At 37.0% G+C, this 17,793-nt stretch overlaps 1 protein-coding gene across 4 annotated transcripts in view; it reads left to right on the top strand.

The window, feature by feature from the left end:
* The window catches only part of LOC134528469 (PHD and RING finger domain-containing protein 1-like), a 174,598-nt gene that overhangs the window by 25,728 nt on the left and 131,077 nt on the right, over positions 1-17,793 (top strand). For 3 of the 4 annotated variants that reach the window (XM_063362116.1, XM_063362115.1, XM_063362118.1), the window contains exons 6-10: positions 4,038-4,211; positions 8,929-9,081; positions 11,491-11,646; positions 13,580-13,753; positions 13,835-14,125. In XM_063362116.1, the coding sequence (XP_063218186.1) occupies positions 4,038-4,211; positions 8,929-9,081; positions 11,491-11,646; positions 13,580-13,753; positions 13,835-14,125 (948 nt within the window). The remainder of the gene's footprint in view (positions 1-4,037; positions 4,212-8,928; positions 9,082-11,490; positions 11,647-13,579; positions 13,754-13,834; positions 14,126-17,793) is intronic. The other variant, XM_063362117.1, reaches the window with a different exon arrangement.

Genomic DNA, 17,793 nt, shown 5'->3' with positions numbered 1-17,793 from the left:
GGTTTTGTACCCTTGTGTACCCTTCAACGGCCAAGTCACACAACATTAACTATAATAATAAAGAAATCGCAGTAAGGAACCTTAGACTTGGCACGACTTTGTCTAGATTTAATTACTTTTTAGAGATAAACAAGCAGCTCCATCGAGACTTGGCTAATTTTTTTACAGAATGTTTTTGGTGGGATTTCACTTCTTTTTGTAGAAACGTGGGCATATTGATTTATTTTATTAGATTTTCTTATTTGACACATTTTTTCTTTTTAAGAGAATTTTTTTATTATTACAAATCTTTCTTTTCTTTTTTTCCGGTTCTGATTCTTGTACAGTAGCAACAGTTTTTCGTATTGCCCATTCGCGTTCATTATTTATTTTTTTAGACGGTTTAGACGGTTTCATTTCTGAAAGATCGGCGCGGTTTTGTATTTGTATTTTGTAAATACTGAAAATTGAGTCAGTTCTACCATACACCAAGAAAGATATTGAATGGAAGAGACAAGACCCGTCTTTGGGCATACCAACTACTTGGTAGCCACTAAGTTCATCGTCGTCTTCTAATATTATCAACATTTCTTACGATATTATCTTGCGAAATCAAACACAAATAAACTCAACGACCTTTAGTATATGGACAACAAATCATAAATACCGATAATATTTAGACTAAAACAATAATAACCTTTATCTTTAAGACTTCTTTTGTCTTAATAAAAAAAACTTATAGATAATATTATACTCAGCCTACTCAATATATACAAACTATAAACATAACGTTCTCTTAATTATTAGACAAATGTCAATATAATTAATTATCAATGAACTTTGTACCAAAGGTATTACCTACCTAGTACTGAAATACAGCTATATTAATGATATTTTTAAACGAAACAAACTAATATCTACCTAAATAAACTAAACCTAGAATACTAGAAACGTACTTACTTATAAACACGAACGCGATTTGAAGTACTGCCTAACTGTAAATTAAACCTAGAAAACTAAGAGTACTAAATAACAATTAAATAAAGTATTCAATTAAAAGTACTTTTAAATCTAATATTTAAGTAATAATCAGTAATCCGTCACTAATCATAAATTTCCTAACCTATTCAAATCTTCGAATTGTTATAATAACAACCTGCTAATTAACCTTAGCAAACCTCACGAAATAATAAGCGAAATCAACTAAATGCAAATAATCCCTCCTAATCCCTAGCAAACGTTTTCAAGCGCAGTAGAAGAATGTCGTAAACGACTGTAACGCAGCCGGTTGCCACTTCGCAATATAAGGTTATCGGAAAAACAAACGTAAGCGCGTTTTAAAATACAGTCAGCGCCATCTAGCGACGTGTGCGGGTATTACCGCCACTCTTAGTCCAATGACTTATATTTTGACCAAATTTTGAGCGAAATTATTTAATATTTTAGTGTAATTTGTTTATTTAATTTGTGTAATGTTTGAGTAGAATAAAGTTAATCGTTCGACTATTTCTTCTTGTAAACTTGTAAGTATAAGTATAAAAGCCAGTCTAGTCTTATCCAGAGGTTTCCTTTAATTTTATTTATATGCGTATTAAAAGCAGAAGGGGAGGCATTCGCCCAGCAGTGGGAAGCAATAGGCTAGATTAAATTAGAAGATGTGTCCCACTGCGCTGGATTTTTGCAATGACAGTAGATTTTTTTATGTACCAATAGTAGAAGGAGGCATTACCATATCTCTAATACAGCTGAGACAAGCTGAGGGTTCTTCATCAGATACTTCAGACCTTCGATATTATACTTCAAATGAAGAGGTAAACAAAGTTGAATATTTTTTTTAAAGGCGGTATGTCGATCTTTAATAGTTTGGTTGGGCTCTTGTGTTTTCAAATAAGGGTCACCAGGTACTCCAGATCTTCGATTATCCTAGTTTTTATAGTTTTCCCTTTATGTGGCCATTAAACCCTAACTCTGTACCAAATTTAAGCTCTCTGAGTTTATGGGAAGTACTAGTTCTATTCTGATGATCATGAGTGAGTGAGTGTCATAAATGCGAAACTTTGCTTTCGCTTAACTTCGGAACTAAATGACCTACAGACTTCAAATTTTTTATTTTAAGTATGTGATTTTATAGCTTACTGGATGAAGAAAATTTCTGCGTTCTGGTCTTATCCAGAGGTTCTCAAATAGGGGCCTGAAAATGCGGCGAAATGGTTCCAGTAAAGGATGGTACGGCAGTGTTTGCTTCGCGCTCGACTTGGTGGGGGCACTGCCGTGCCCCCCGATGTATTTATTTTAATTAAGTATTATTTCAGGATAGCAGTCCACAACCATTGCCATGACCACAAACAATTATTATTTATTATACTAATTGATTTTTGTTCCAAATGTACAAAAACCTATTGGCAAGCATTTCCCCTAGTTCCTCCCACTTTTCTCCTAAACTTGATTGGGTATAGATAACTTCATAGATTTTTATATTGTTTCAAGGGTTGGTTTTTTAAAATTTCTTTTGTAAAATCCATTGTAAGATAATTGTGAATTTTCTGATTTGTTAGTGTTAATTGTGGACCATACCACTCCTGTATTACACTTTTATAAAATTTACTTTCATAGGTATTTTAAGGTACAATTTTAATATTACACAGGCTTTACATAGCTTATTTAATTTATTCCTAGTAAATTATGCGATCGAGCTTTTAAAATTGTTTCATTTTTCATCTTGGCACAGTTTGTCATAAAGAAAAAGCTCTCTAATCTGACAGTTCCTGGCCACTATCACGTTGAATTAATGACTGCTGAGTCATCGAATAAGTGTATTATTGATGAGAATTCTGCGGATAATCAAATAGCACAAACAGTTGTCAAAGTTAATGTGAGTGTGATATATAGGCATAAAAAAGCATTTATTTTAACACTGTTAAAATATTTATTTGGACATGCTGAGCGATTTATAAGCAAGAAGAATTAATGTAAAAAACAGTACTTCCCAATAAAACAGTACTTTCGAAGACATAAACATCTATCATATCGCCACAGGAAGGACAGACACTGAGTTGTGCTGTATGTTTAGCAAGTTTAGCAAGTGGCCAGGGCGAAATACATTTTCAGTAGCCTGTTGCAAAAATATAAGTGATTTTACTGTTAAAATTATAATTCATTTTATTAGGCGCATATCTTCCGAACAAAATGGTCAGGAAAAGTTTGGGAATTTTTTTTCCGGATTTGTGTGTACAATACACCGTGGTAAAGTGGTAAGTGAGACAAGCCAGTAAGACTGCAGACAGTCAGGTCTGTACTAGCAAGAGGCAGAGAGGGGTGAGTGTAGAACAAAGAAGCACATCGTGCCGTTGTTCAAGTCCAACATGAGCTGAAATTCATCCCCTCCCAATCGGTACACAGCGCCGTTATCCGTGCCGAACCAAAATGCCGGATGAAATATCACCTACTGTATCTTGTACTGCCAGCACTAGCTTATTACTTGTGTGACCTCTAAATTACGTGATCAAACACTTGTTTTTGTTATTCGTATTACATACATGACGTTTGCTTGCCATGTTCGTTGGCTGTGATACATAACTGGGGTAACACTACGTGGAATGCACTCTTGTAATTTACATGGCATATGAAGTGCATTAAGAAATATTGCTAAGGCAAAAATGTTTGATATCGTACGATTTGATAGGGTTTAACGATTATTTTTTTGGAAATACGTGCGCATTATCCATTTTTAGAGTCTTCAAAGGGAGGCTTGAATAAAAAATTTTTTTATTAAAATATAAATTTAAATAAGCAGGTGGACATCACTGAAATAAAAATAAAAACGTACGCAACATGAGCAGGTATGATATTTAGTGTGCCGAAAAGAGATGGCGTGTACAAGGAATTGCGGCCAGTGCCAGGTTGTGGACAGACCACTGACTGGACCTCCGAGCTGCGGACTCGGGACTCTTCATGTCGACCTGGGTTCATGCAGTGACCGTCCCTGGGAGCGAGAGAGTAGTTAGTGGTGCTGGTTGTTGCGTTTGGACGCTGGTGACGGCGGGTGCTCTGCCCCGCAGCAGGGAGCGGGCGGCAAGGGCGTGGCGGCCCGCGTGCCGAGCTCGGGCTCGGAGAGCGACGGCCAGTCGGAGAAGTGCCCCATCTGCCTGCGCGGCTTCGCCAGCCAGGAGATAGGCACGCCCGAGGCCTGCGACCACAGCTTCTGCTCCGAGTGCCTGCAGGAGTGGGCCAAGGTGAGTCCCGTGTTGTGTGCGCGAGTCGGCTAGGAGCAGATACTTTGGTTAGGAATTCCTGCAATATGTTAAATATATTCGATAGAGTATATTAAAGATGTTATATCGCAAGTAGAATATATTTTAATAACTTTCCTCTCGTTAAGAAAAAAATAAACGATAATGTGGTTAGTCATATACTCTAGGATGAGGATAAGGAATGAAATTATATTAGAACAAGTTTTCAGTTAGTATATTATAAAGAAAAATTGCTAGGGTTGTGCGAGAATGAGATTCAGGCCTCGAGAAATTTTCGAGAAAGAAAATATTTTTCTCGCGAGAAACGAGACGAGAATGAGAAATTTTTAAATAATCAAGATTTACTGTAGATATCACTTTCAAAATATATTGTTCTGTACATAAAACTGTTGTTTATCATATGTCAGTTTAGTTGCCTGTGCACAACTGACATGCACCACACGTTATGTAAGCCTACACTAAATTATAAATAAACATTCACTCACTTAGGTAAAAGTCTAGTAGCTTACATGTTAATTGTGGTTCCCGTTGACTTATCGCCACTTTCTGTGTAATACTGCCACACTGATATGTCCACATCTTCCATTTTACCGTAAAATCAAAGTTTAATTGACAACAAAGTTTACTTCTGTTAAACTGTTATATTCCCGCAGCACTTTTTTTTCCACTTGGTTACGCCGCAGTTAGAGATAAAGCAGTATTAGGAAATTATTCTCATATTCCTAATAACATTTTACAGACGTCACATTATTTTTTCATACCCGCAGAGTAGCTTGCGTAAACGGGAAACTCTGGTACTATAATGAAAACAAAGAAATTGATACTAGGGAGGCTTTGGCCGGATTCATTACTCGTAATGTCTTACGACTGAGTGAAACAAAGGTGGAAAAGGAAATGGGATGAACATACTATTTATTCTGCCTTTTCAACGGGTTTGAACACACACATTCACGTAATTTTACGTAATACAAGGGCGTGAATTGTTCTGCGTGTTCAATCCATTCCTTTACATTCCAGTCCATTTAATAATCACATGACTTGCGCGGTCTTTTATTGGAATTGATATAAGAAACGGAACAGCGAAGCAGACTCGGTCTGGCAGCATGACCACCATTCCCTTTTGTTCGTTAAAAAGTATATTTTGTATTTTGCCGTAATAATCATTTCAGTATGCTATTAAACATTATCGAACAAAATATTATGACTAAATTAAAGGTAATGCTTTTAATAACTTTATCGTAATAACGTATATGTAAACAAAACCAATTTTGTAGGTTAGGTTCGAAAGTATTTTATTATGTATTACGCTTACGTAATTTAAAAATTAAATACAGCAGTTTTTCCTTTCAGGATAAATTGGAATTTCATATGACAGTTATTCACAGTTTCGGTTATTGATAAAGGTTTTGGATGATTGACTATGGCTAGTCTAATATCTCTTAATGATTGCATCATGTTTGCTTTGTGTTCCGCCAAATCAATTTTCGTCCAAACAGGCAGACAGTTTGATATTTTTAAAACATTTAAACTAAAATAATGGGAGTGTGTGTGTAATGTTCAACATATAAAAATACAACTATCAATATCAATTTAGTTTCCATACCAAATTGAGTTGTTACCGGTACCAAGAAAAATTCTCGTTTTTTTCGAGAAATTATTTTTCTCGCTCGCTGTTCGAGAATGCAATATTTCTCGAAATTTTTCTCGAGGTTCGAGATCTCGCACAACACTAAAAATTGCTTATCTGGAGAGTAAATACCATGATTTAAAAGATTTAACTACTAATTATACCCATTCCAATAGTAAAATATTGATTTAAGACACTAAATCTAACCTAACGACTCCTAACTGATCACTGACAAAATTACCAAATTAAGCTCGTTTTCCGTCCTAAATTACACATGTGTGTTTCAGTGCATCGCAAGTTTTTAAAATGACTAAGCTTTTACATTTCAAAGTACATATTTTTCTTAGTAGTGTTTGCTAGTTCTTAGTACTAGCGTTGAGTTTCCCAAAAACTCTAAACATACTTGCCTTCTAGGATTTTGAAATAAAATAACCTACAGTTTTATGACTTAAGCAACGTACAAATGGTATATTATATACCACATGATTACATGTTATCAGTTCACGCTAGAGTTGAAATATAAACCATTATGAACTATTAACTGTGGTTCTTTGTGTTATAAATTAAAAAAAATTGAAGAAACAGTTATTTGATAGACCCAATTATAAACTATTTGCCGTAGTAACAGTATGAATGCAGTTAAAATCATGAGAAAAACATACATATAAATAAAAAAATACTAAGGAAAGGAAGTAATTTTATTATAGTAAAAATAGCATGTAGTATTACCAGAGCCAGACCACCTAAATTTGGTGTCCACACACAGATATTAAAAGTCACTAAAGTCATGGAAAAGTAACGGCACTATTCGTTAAAGTCAGGGAAAACATTATGAACTACTTTTTTATGGTGTGGAAAGTCAAGAACATTAATTCCTGAAGACTTTTGTTAAGTTCCCTTTTTATTTATTTATTTTTATTTATTTTTTTTAAATTTATTTAGTTTATTAGTTTATAGTCACACATAAGTATTTGAAGACTGTTTTTCACCATGTGAAAATATTCTCTGAAAGATTTTTTAGCTTTATAACTTAAAATTCATAATTTTCCTACACATAAATGATATATTAATTTTCCTATGATCAAGGACGAGCTGAGACTCAAAAACCTGAGCTGAGTCGAGCAAGTAACTAAAACTTGACTCGACTCAAAAGTCTAGTTTATTATTTCAGACTCTTCAATCTTTTTTTTATTACTCTTTACATATTTGATTTGTGCAATGGGCATAAAAATCACCTACTACCATTATTTTGCAAACACTTCCCAATATACAGTCAAACCTCATTATTACACTTTTGAAGGGACCATAATTTTAGCAGTTTGTAATAATGAGGTTATATTAACCAAACTATTGGGAAATAATTATGACCAAAAAAATTAATTATCTTCTAATTCCTATTATTACAACCATAAAGAATATTATACACTGTATTATATAAACTGTTGTAGCCACCACTGCTGAACTTAAATTCCGGAATCCCTAACCTCAGTGCTATGCTAAGTAATCTGTCTTCTGCATCATGGGTCCAGAAATTGGCACATTTGCTGCAAGCATTTGATACCACTGCAATGATGTAGCTTCCATTTCTTCATGTTTTGATCCCCCAAGTTGTTTACATGTATAAATTTGTGTTTCAGTTTCAAAGAAGGAATTTTGAAATTTTAGAAAAGGCACTCTCTTACCATAGAGTTAAAATATTTTGAAATGAGAAAAAAAAATGCTTTATTCTATTATCAATATTTTCTCATATTTGTTCACTTAACCGCACAATTTTCCATGACTTCAAAGCCCTTCACATCTATTGAGTTTTCCAGAATCCAATGGGAATAAAATACTCAGTTTTAAAATAAATTATAAATAGGTATGATTGATAGGTATATTTTATTTATTTACTTGACACAATTGATTCACTCATAGCAGACATATTTAACCTTTAATATAGTGCTAATGGTAAATTGACATAAAACACCAGAAACATAAAATTAATCTTAAAAATTTTGGCAATTACTCAAGCCTTGCTATATTTTTAAGAACTCAACTGGACTTAATTAAAAAAAATTATCAAGTGTGGACTCTACTCAACTCGAATGTATTATTGCTGAACTGTTTGACTTAGCCCTACCAAAAATTGTGCATACTCATCCTTCTCTTCTTATAATGTATATAAAAACATCTCGTACAATTCGGAGTATTTAGTCCAATTAAATAGGCCTTTATATTAAAACTTTGGAGGAAATTTTTTTTTATATAAGTGACTTTGAAGTATTAAAAGACTATAATGAAAAAAAAATTTTCAACTCCCAAGAAGGGGTGAAAAAATTAAATAAAGTTTTTTTAAGATTATTAAAAAGGATAATATATAGAAGAAATAATTCGGAATAAAAAATTACAAAGCATAAAATTTTAGATAAAAATTATTTTTTGATATTTTTTTGCTATTAAAATTAATGGAGTTAATGTGTTAGAAGTTGAGGGATAATAATGGTGGAAAAGTTAATGAAATTCATTTTGTTTTTAATTTACTTAGAAAAATATAAACTTTCTTTTTAATTGTTCATACAAAAAATTATAACATTTAAAAATTTTAATTTTCAATTCAAACGATTTTGAAAGGTGAAATCAATTTCTTTAATATTATTTTGTTCATAATTTTAAATAGTGAATTATTAATTTTTAATTTTTTTTTTCCCTTGCATTTATTTACCTGTTGAAATTTTTTCTATGGCTTTGACATTGGTTAATTATTCTATTTATGCATCTGACGCTCTTAATAATTATGTGTATATCAGAGTATGTTAGGCAAAAGTCCAGGTCCTATATCACTTTGTCTAAGCAAAATAAAGTTCATTATGGTAATTATTTTTGTATGTTTATTATCGCTACCCAAAATAATTAATATAATGTAATTGTTAATCTGAAAACTAAACTTAACCTGATTTCACCCCTTTTCGCAAAAATAGTAAAATTGTGGTTGGTAGATTTCTTTTTTTTTGTTATTGGTAACCAGATTATAATTTGAATTGGGAGATCCCCGGCCGAGCCAGCTGCGGGGGGGTTTGCCGCGTGTTGCAGAACGTGAACACGTGCCCCGTGGACCGCCAGATGTTCACGCTGATCCTGGTGCGCCGGCGGCTGGGCGGCAAGGTGGTGCGGCAGATCCCCGTGGAGGAGCGCCGGCTGCAGGTGGACCTGGACGAGCCGGACGAGGACCCCACCTACTGCGAGGTGTCGTGTCAGGGCATCCATCCTCTCTCGACGTTCCAATTTCACTTCCAGAGAGACCTACCGTATTTACCTGAATAGAGGCCGAGGTTTTTATCTCCAAAAATTACCTTCAAAATATTGTGTCGGCCTAGAAACGCACATCAAGACAAAAAGCACTCAATCAAGTCAATTAAAATAATTACTTATCAGTACTTTAAAAAATGAAAAGTATACTATAACCACATTTAATGATTTACGCAATTGGATTTGGTTTTCCGTGGACAGTAGCAATTTCACTAACTAACATATTGGTTGGGGAATAGTATATGTATGTAAGCAACATACATAAGAATTATAGGTAAACAAAACATTATCCTGCAGAGTTACCAACATCTGTGCTTATTAGGGTGTGTTCCATTATGAAACAGTGTAACTGCATAATGGCGTTACATTTGAGCATGAAACATCATGGATGTTGGCACAACTGGTGTTTCATCATAGATAAATACTGTTTTCTAACTTCCAATACTGGTATTGACTAGGGGTGTGCGGGATCCCGACGCTTCGGGAAAATAGGCTTCCCGAAATGCCGGGCGGGAATTTTATTACTCCCGAATTTTTCGGGAAATTGTTAAAAAATTTACAAATGTTTACTAATCATGTTAAAATGTTTTCTATCAATTCAAACTGTTTTTACAAAATATTTTTTATGGATTCGTACATTTTTGAAGGGTTTCCGTACTATTTAAACGCAAAACATCTTTTAAACGTATGCCGATCGTAGCGACAGCTGTGGTGTGCAGTGAATTATGATAAACGTTTACACATACCTAATTGGAATATAAAAAACGTACATGGAGTACCTTAAATATTGTATGCGTTCATAAATATATTTCTTCAAGGGTACAAATTTGCAAGATATGTGAATATTCAGTTATATAACGTTATTGCTGTCACCATTAAATACTTAACCTAAAATCACTGTGTGGTGTGTCCTTAGACACAAACAAAACACTTGCCAATCCAACCTTTTCGCCAAAGATATAAGAAATACTAGACTTGCGTTACATAACGAAGCGTAACTGTTCTCATTACTTGATAGCAGTGGCGATGTAGAGAACTGTATTGGCACTTTGAAAAATATGAAATCACGTAGTTTTACACCACTGCTCACGAGTATCTAAACATCTATGATTTTGCTTTGGGAGAAAAAAATAGTTGTTTACTGTTTAGTTTGGCTGGCTTTGTCGGCTGATGTTACGTTATTAAGGCTTGTGCAAAGTATCTGTTCCTATTTTCGATGCCGTTGTATATTAAAACAAACTAGCAGCCTACAAATAATGGATGTCGCAACCGATCAGCCTGTTACTTATAAACCTAAAAGTGTTTGGAAGTATTTTGAACGTCTGACAGACAGTAAATCCCTGGCAAAGTGTGTCTCGTGTGAAAATTTTTTTGAGATGCGAGCATGGTAGCACGTCTGGCTATAAAAAAAAATATTTGAGGATGCTAAAAAATATGAAGTCACCGCTGAAAAAAGGGCAAGTGAAGCAGACAAAAGAAATAGCTGCAAAAAAAAACAACTAACTTTGCAAGAAACGTTTAAATGACCATCTTCTCATGTTATAATTAAAAAATTGCTTTTTTTTTTTTAATTTTCCCGTCCCGTTTCCCACGGGAATAATTTATTTTTCCCGAAAATTTCCCGCAGTACAAAAACCTATTCCCGCACACCCCTAGTATTGACGTCTTTCGTTAATAGGTATATTACTGGAATCTATGATCAGATTCCAGTGACAAACTAACCTACAAAAAAACTTTGTTTGTAAACACGTGGTACATAACGTAAGGTGTAATTTAGTGTTTATTATAATATTTATCAGATATATTATATTTATTATAATATATAAAAGATGATGATTTGTGGCAAGACAGAATAAGTGGAAGTGAGAAAGATGACAGTGAGGAAGAAGAAGAAGACAATACAAGTGATTGTGATTCTAATGTGGAGGATGACAACTGTTTTTTCAACTGGACAGTGAACAGGATTTAGTGGTCGGCCTAGAATCGAGGTCGCCCTCTATGCGGGTAAATACGGTACTAGGAGAGAACATCTTGTTTAACTGCTATTGCCAAAAAAAAAATTTAATATATAATTTCATTTAAAAAAAATCTTAATGCTGTTCGATCATATCACATAATTTAGTGAAATATCTTGTTATTTACAGTGACTGACTGCACTACAAATAGTTTCTTCTGTGAAACTTTAGTTTGTTTTAAGCATTTAATTTTTTTTTTTAATTTCAGATTGAACAACCGTTTATTACATTTTTTGTCAATCAACAATTTTTAAAATTATGTTTTAAATTCACTATAAATGATGCTGGTACACGAAGTAAGAAGCCGGGTGTAAATGCTGGTGTCTCGCAGATCTGCGGCCGGAACGACCGCGAGGACCGGCTGCTGCTGTGCGACGGCTGCGACCTGGGCTACCACCTGGAGTGTCTCCGGCCGCCGCTGGACGAGGTGCCCATCGAGCAGTGGTTCTGCCCCGACTGCGTCGCCGCCGGCAACACCAGCACCGCCGTGCGTCTCTCTCTCTCTCTATATCTCTCTCTCTCCCTCTCTCCCTCCCTCTCTCGCTCTCTCTGTCTCTCTGTCTCTCTCTCTATCTCTCTGTGTCTCTCTCTCTATCTCTCTGTCTCTCTCTCTATCTCTCTCTCTATCTCTCTGTCTCTCTCTGTGTCTGTCTCTCTCGCCTCGCCCCCCCACCACCCCCTCCCCCCTCCCCCCTCCAGTCCTTGGTCGCTTGATAGTTGGATGGTGTTACACACAAATGAGTTAACCAACAAAAGGAAAAAAAAAGTTATTGAAATAATTGTCTAGGTAAAATTACACTTTTAATTTGAGCTTAAAAAAAATTTTAAACCGACATTCCTTGCTACCATGCCGTCTTGCGACCAAACATTCAACGCACTGCCCACAATACCGGTTATTGTGTGTTCAACTTTGAGCTCAGTCTACTCGGTTTGAAAATGGTTTTTGGGTTGAACCAATTTTTACATAACACCGTCCAGTTGGCCCTGTGCGAACATCAGTGAATTTCAGTGCACTCCTCATCATCATTGCGTACAACTTTCAAATCAATTGATGCAACATCGTAGCTTGACTGAGAAAAGTCATCGATGATAAGCTTCATTCAGTTTTTTTTCCTAATAACTTGCATGTAGTATCTGGAAGTGATTCACCTTCCAAAGATGTTTCCTGCTCCTCAAATTTTATTTTCGTATATATTATTATTCGGCAATATGGAGACACAATATCACCAACTTCGATTGCACGTTCGACACGACAGTCAAAAACTCTTCAGCATCTTCATCTGATTCTACACTTATTGGAGTACCGGATATTTTCTTTATCAATTTTGAACAATTGTAAAAATTCTAATTATTACTTTTATACTTAGACATATTTTCATTCACTTGAAAAAAATTTTAAGTTAAAAAAAAGGGGTTGTCTGTAAAGTCGGTTTTACGGACGATAATTGTACTTTATAACATCATAAGAAAACATTGATGAAAAATAGCATACTTTTTAATTTTCAAATATTATTTACAGTTTTTACAAATTTAATTTAAATAATTTGTTTAAATATAATAACAAACAATTAGTTAAAAAGCCTGCCTTAACTGTTTGATATTATAGAAGATAGCGATATAAAACTTACAGAATCAATGCATCTTATTAGTACCAACAACCTGAAAAGATGACCTAGATATCTTACTGGGGCTGATTCACTATGCCTATCACCTATGTCCTTTTTCTGCAAATCTGAAATTATACCTTTATTTTTCTGTACATCCTGCCCGACAAATTCTATGTTTTCTTTCAGAATCCCGATTTCCTTTTCACAATTTTGAAAACCCTTTTGTACCCCTGTAATTTGCAATTCTTATTAATCTACCCTATGTTTACATCAGGAAATTTGTTCTTTGTACATGTTGATAAAAATTTTTCAGCAGATTTTTTGGAATAGTTTTTGGCAATACATACTTACCATAATTTTAACACCGTTTTTAATAAGTTTTATTTATGGGGTTTGTACGTGTTACAAACCCATTAACTGTGTCGTGCACATTGTAATTTGCATTCAGTCGTGTCTTGAAACACTTGCTTTCTAAGTATTTTTTGGGCACAGTTTGATGCTTTGTTTCCAGGGTGTTTGTTTGTTATTGTGTAAACAGTTCAGTGTGTTGGGAAATGGCGCGGTCGCGGGTACTGGTACGTGGTGGTCCGTGGAAGAAGTCATGGAAGAGCGAGAGATGTTCACTGGTATCACTTCTGAGACTGGTAGACGAAGGTCTAGACAGTGCAAGTTGCGGTGTGCCTGCTGAAGGGTAAAGGGGAAAGAACGGGGAAAGTGGGAGGCGAGAAGGACAAAGGTCTAGACAGTGCGAGTTGTGGTTCGCCCGCTGAAGGGTGAAGGGGAAAGAGCCGAGCGGTCTGGTCCGGTGTGCAGGAGGAGGATCTCCACGACGAGATAGTGCGGCTGCTGGTGGAGCAGGGGACAGACCTGGACGACCAGAGGCCCGCGCCGCGCCATCGAGAGACGCGCCTCATGCCACGCACACGCCAGAACGTGCGCCTGTCCGAGCGCGTCCTGACGCGCCAGCTGGAGCTCCAGGCGGACCAGGTAAGTGTCGACGCGCTTCGCTCCCCCTCTCGCCCGCCGGCGGCCCGCCGCGGGGTGAGACGACGCTGGGTCTGTCCGCAGCCGTCCACGTCGTCCGGGCGAGAGTCCCAGGACGCGGAGGGCACCACCCGGCGCAGGGCCGCTCGCACGGCGCCCACGACTCGCCGGAGGGCGGCTCCCGCGCGTGCCAAGCGGGGCCGCGCCAAGAGGAAGCGCAAGACGAGGCGTCGCGCGACCGCCCGCAAGACGAGGAAGGTGACGGTGGTGAACTCTGACGGGGAGGAGGAGGAGGTGGAGATAGAGTGCCCGTCGAAGCCGCGCCGCCGCAAGAAGCGACGTAGGAAGACCACGAAGAGCAGGAAGATCAGGAAGGTGGGTACTAACCAAGTGACTCGTCTTCATGCTTGCTGGTAGGGTTAGTCTAGTGTCCACCCATTCTTCAAACTCTGCATTTATCCTTAAGTGGAGTGAATTTCGAGCCTGCTGTAAATAGGGACATGACATTTTCGCAAATGCATATTTGACTACTTTTTGTCATAATTTTTCTGTGAAAAATGTGATTTCCATCACAGTAGTACCACTATTTACCATTGCGTTGGAAATTGCAGCTGAATGCGGTACAAAGAAAATAGAAAGAAAGTGTCAGTGCAAGGAGCGTTGTGCTTTGGTGACACGTTTTTCTTTGACTAGCATTTTTGTGTATTATTAATTTTTTTTGTTCTGAAATAATGTCTGCGAATGGAACCACCTTCCTTACATTTTATCATACATTTTGTATTTTTTATTACTTTATTCACTTTTGGAAGTGTTACATATAAGTACTCAAAATTTTTTGAAACGCAGAACTTGTGAAAAATGACAAAATTTGTGCATGTCTAATTTTTTTTTGCAAATTTAAATATTTATGATGAAACATTTTGTTGCGAAATACAGCGGTTTTCACAATATGATCCATGCAATTTCGGAAAATATCATGCCGTTGCTCATAGATTGTAACAAAAGAAACAAATAACGGAGTATTTTGATATTTTGAACATATTATTTTTTTCTACCACAGTGAAAATCAGTATTTTTTATGAACACCTCAGATACCACAACACTTTGGCCTTTGTCCACACTCTTTGTGCTGTGCCTACAACGTAGATTTATACAGTCAAACTTCTCTGAAATGACCCCTCACGGTTTCCAGGAATAGGGTCGAAATAGAGGGGGGGTCGTAATAGATGTTTTCCGAAATTTTCAGTTGATTTCACCCCCCCCCCCCCCTCCTCCACCTTCTTGCTAAGAAACTAGCCGTACAATGGCAGGATGCTGTCACTCACAATGCTAGACGGCTTTGTTTTAAACCCACTTCAACCTTCATGACAAGTCCGTCTCCCTACAGGCCACCTCTAAAGAAAATATGTCAAAAGAGAGTTTATTATTACTGGTTAGTTTACATGTACGTTTTCTGCTTGCCGTAGTTAAATACACTAGAACCCCTAGGTCACGAACCCCGGATTTATCGAAGCAGTGATTTTACGAATACATTCTCGGGAACCGTCAAAAAATTGGACATTTTGACCAAAATGTGAAAATAGAAAAAAAAATTAAAAAAAACGAAATGAAAGATCGTTAAAATCTTTTAATTTTAACACACGGCGTATTTTTGTGTTGACTTTAATACTTCCAATAATGTTCATGTAAGAATAACAAAAAAATAATGGGACATTTCCTTTAAAAATATGGCAGCGGTAGGTTCTGCAACGCGAGTGGGCGCACATAAGCTCGCCCGGCTGGCTGGCGGCAGCGGCTTCATGACGCATAAGCTCACCCCTCCCTCCCTCGGTAACATTCTTCAAGGCTAGCCATCCCTCCCAGACACACAAACCATCTAGTGTCCTCCCTTATAACACCCCAACTTTGCTCTCCTTTGAAAAACCTTCAGTGAGAAAATGCTCATTTCACCCTCCCTTCTCCCGTAAAATTCGGCTATTATGAGGGAGGGGTAAGATCGTTGTAAATATTTTCGGACCCCTCCCTCCCTACCAAAACACGCCCAAAAAAAAGTATGTCAAAATATATCACTTTTCACACCAAGTTCGAGTTTAGTCATCTCTGGCAAGGAATTTACAAGCTTTCAAACTTAAATATAAATGTATTTTAATTGCAAGGGTCCTATGAAAAGGAATATACCGAATAAAATCAAGCTGCTGTCACCAAACAAAGCATAAAACGGGCCAATGCTGATCGCTGCGTTATTGCTCGCGCGAGAGGCGAGACGTGGAATGTTAGAAGAAAGATCAATGCGGGGGAGACAGGCGGCAGCCAGTGTGTTTCCTGCGTGGGGAAGAAGTAGCGTAGCTTTTTTTTTTTTTTTTATGCTGGGTGAAGCGACCTCCTTCTGTCAACCCACGGGAAAAGATAATTGCTTGAGATGTCAAAATAAACATCGCTGCGGCAGTTAAAATAAGTCGAGGTGGGCGTGCATCCAGTCGGTCGCTGTGTATATCTACTCGAAAAACATAACATCTCAATTCATAACAATATTCTGTTATAACCTACACGTATTGCCGGAACTTTTCAGCCTGATCCATGCAAGTTCTTTAGCCACATTTTGAATGAAAACAACTGGCGGGCCAGTGTTGTGCCCTGTTTTGCGGACACACAAAGCTTTTATCAATTTGCTGACAGTTTTAATATATTTTTACTCTCGTTAAAATGAAGCAGAATACGTGATTGTTAACAAGTACAAGCAGCATCCGAGCGGTCGACAGGAAGTGGTATCTATTTTTAGATATGCGCTGCCTACGGCAGTACAGCACTCGGCAAGAGAAACGCAGTAACACGCTACTCACCATAAAAAACTTATTTTCAGTCCGATTTTCTTTGGATTTTCGGCAAATTTTTTAAGGTTCCTCGAAATCGGGTTGTAATAGAGAGGTGGTCGCAATAAATGGGGTCGCAACAATAAGGTTTTACTGTACATCTTTTTTGATAATATTTTTGTTTATTTGGTGTAAAAGCGGGTGCAATGTAACCCGCTAGAAAACAAGAAATGCTATACTTCCACTACTCGAAGTAACAATGTTTGAAGTACGGCGCCAATGAATAATGACGCATCCTACCTTGAGCTCCGCTATGTAGACATTACACAATATAATAAAATACCATGGAGTGTGTGTTGGGCAGACAATAGAAACAAAAAACTTCAAATAGTTTACTGGCCGGAGGGGGAAGTAAAAGTGCACCTTGTAATTTAGTTACCAGGTTCAAGCTCTTGATTAATAATATTGTGGCTCTTTGACTTATTGGCTGTCACCAAATGAAATGTGACTAGTGCCAATTTATTGAAGAAGTTATCTTACCAAGGGGAAGGCACGACCTGGGAAATTCACTTAGGGACCAGATTTGGTATATAGGTATTACCCTTTAGAGTGTTAACTAGTGGTGTGTGGGATCCCGACGCTTCGGGAAAATAGTCGGGAAAATAGGCTTCCCGAAATGCCGGGCGGGAATTTTATTACTCCCGAATTTTTGGGAAATTTTTTAAAAATTTACAAATGTTTACTAATCATGTGAAAATTTTTTCTATCAATTCAAACTGTTTTTACAACAATATTTTTTATGGATTCGTACATTTTTGAAGGGTTTCCGTACTATTTAAATGCAAAACATCTTTTAAAGGTATGCCGATCGTAGCGACAGCTATGGTGTGCAGTGAATTATGATAATCATTTACACATACCGTATATACTCGTGTATAGCGCGCCCTTTTTTCCCCTCAAGTAAAGGAAAAAAATAAGGATGCGCGCTATACACGGGGAAAAAAAAAAAGGGAGTAGATGTGGCGGGAAGGAGGAGTGGAAGTCGTTAACTGCCGGGTGACGGGTGACGTTTCTGGCCAGCCCCCCACACATACGCACAAGCAACAAGGCCTCTGTTTCACACACACACACACACACACACACACGCGCGCGCGCGCAAGCTCGCACATCATGGTCTCTTGTTTATTTTTAGACCTCCCCCCTTTACAGAAAGCCAGCTCAGAAGCTAGTAAA

The sequence above is a fragment of the Bacillus rossius genome, chromosome 1, assembly GCF_032445375.1.
Source record: "Bacillus rossius redtenbacheri isolate Brsri chromosome 1, Brsri_v3, whole genome shotgun sequence".
NCBI classification, from domain to species: Eukaryota; Metazoa; Arthropoda; class Insecta; order Phasmatodea; family Bacillidae; genus Bacillus; species Bacillus rossius.
The sequence above is the reverse complement of the archived record's forward strand: the minus strand, read 5'-3'. Positions and strand labels throughout refer to the sequence as shown.